At 29.7% G+C, this 1,398-nt stretch overlaps 1 protein-coding gene across 1 annotated transcript in view; it reads right to left on the minus strand.

Moving 5' to 3' along the window:
* LOC104765289 (bidirectional sugar transporter SWEET2-like) overlaps positions 1 to 909 on the minus strand; it is a gene marked incomplete in the record, with an annotated part of 3,237 nt that extends 2,328 nt beyond the window's left edge. Inside the window, 1 exon segment of the mRNA XM_010488978.2 lies at positions 345 to 909. Coding sequence (XP_010487280.1) covers positions 345 to 405 — 61 coding nt within the window.

Genomic DNA, 1,398 nt, shown 5'->3' on the forward strand with positions numbered 1-1,398 from the left:
TTTTTTTTTTTTTTTTTTGGTTGGTATCAATGTTAGGTAGATAGGAAAAGTTTATATCCTTGGTTATAAATTGCATCAGTTCTGTTTCTACAGAATCACAGTTCTTGAATTCACCGAGAAAATTGATCAGAGACAACATTTTGTTACTTATTAACGTTGTTTCAGTGCCTAGAAGTAGAAAGGAGCAGACCAAAAATGGCTAAACATAGCTACTGAATTGGGGATACTCATGGAATGGAACCTACGCCAGATCTACATACATATTTTATATATAATTTTTTTTTAAATTGAATATTCCCCAAAAAAAAAGAAAAAAAAAAGCAGTGAAAATATATATAGATTACCTGCGATTCCGGCAACATCTTTACACAGAGATAAAGAAACATTGAAAGTATATACATCCATGAGAGACTTCTCTGTCTTAAACTCTGTTTTTTTTTTTAGTTTCTTGCTCTGTTTCTGTTCTGTTCTTATGAACTTGGATTAAAACGCATAAACAGAGAATTAATAGAGACGAGATGTCTAAGAGATATCTTCTTATAGAAATGAAACTGGAACCCAGCTGAAACCAAAAAGAAGACTTCCCTTAAAAGGTATGAGCTTAACACTCAAATCTGTACGACTATATATATGCGGTCCAGATTTGGCTTTGTCGACTGCTCTACTATCTTACAAAATAAATTAAAACAACAAAGTGTCGTAAAGTTATATACTATCTACTTTGCTGGGAACCATGATGTTACTATCTATTTATTAAGAAATACATAAGAAAATACATCAGTAATTTTCAAAAACGTGATCTTTTGAGTAATAGACTTGCTTGTCTCCGTTGATTATGCATTAAAAGTAATGTTGTTCTTATTAGAATGTACTCCCTCTGTATAGATGATTTTCTAGAAAAAAAATTTGTATCACAAGAATTGATTTTCTGTAAATTTTTACTAATTAGTGCTAAGAAATTGTAATTTTCAAAAATCATTAATTGAGAATTTAAATTTTGATGAATTACTATTAATTGATAGTTATGAAAATATATTTTTATAAATAAAAAATACATTTATAACTAAACATTCAATATTTTTTTTAATTTATGTAAAACTCCTAAAAAATCATTTATTGTGATACCGCTGGAATACTGTAGAAGGTTTGAAAAGACTCCGAAGGTTTGAAAAATCATGCCTAAGAGAGAAAGTTAATTAAAATGTTTTCGTTGTTTTAGCCTAAGCTGGAACATTGCTCACCGTCCACATTGATCCCAACTTGATTTATTTTTCGATATCGATAGATCTCCATTTGGTTATCTGATAGTTGCTGTCTGCTGACCAATCATTTCTTTTCGTTTTGGATTGAGCTTTTTTTGTGGTCTACGTTTGACATTCTTTCACACAAGGGTTTTTT

Source organism: Camelina sativa, chromosome 19 (genome assembly GCF_000633955.1).
Source record: "Camelina sativa cultivar DH55 chromosome 19, Cs, whole genome shotgun sequence".
NCBI classification, from domain to species: Eukaryota; Viridiplantae; Streptophyta; class Magnoliopsida; order Brassicales; family Brassicaceae; genus Camelina; species Camelina sativa.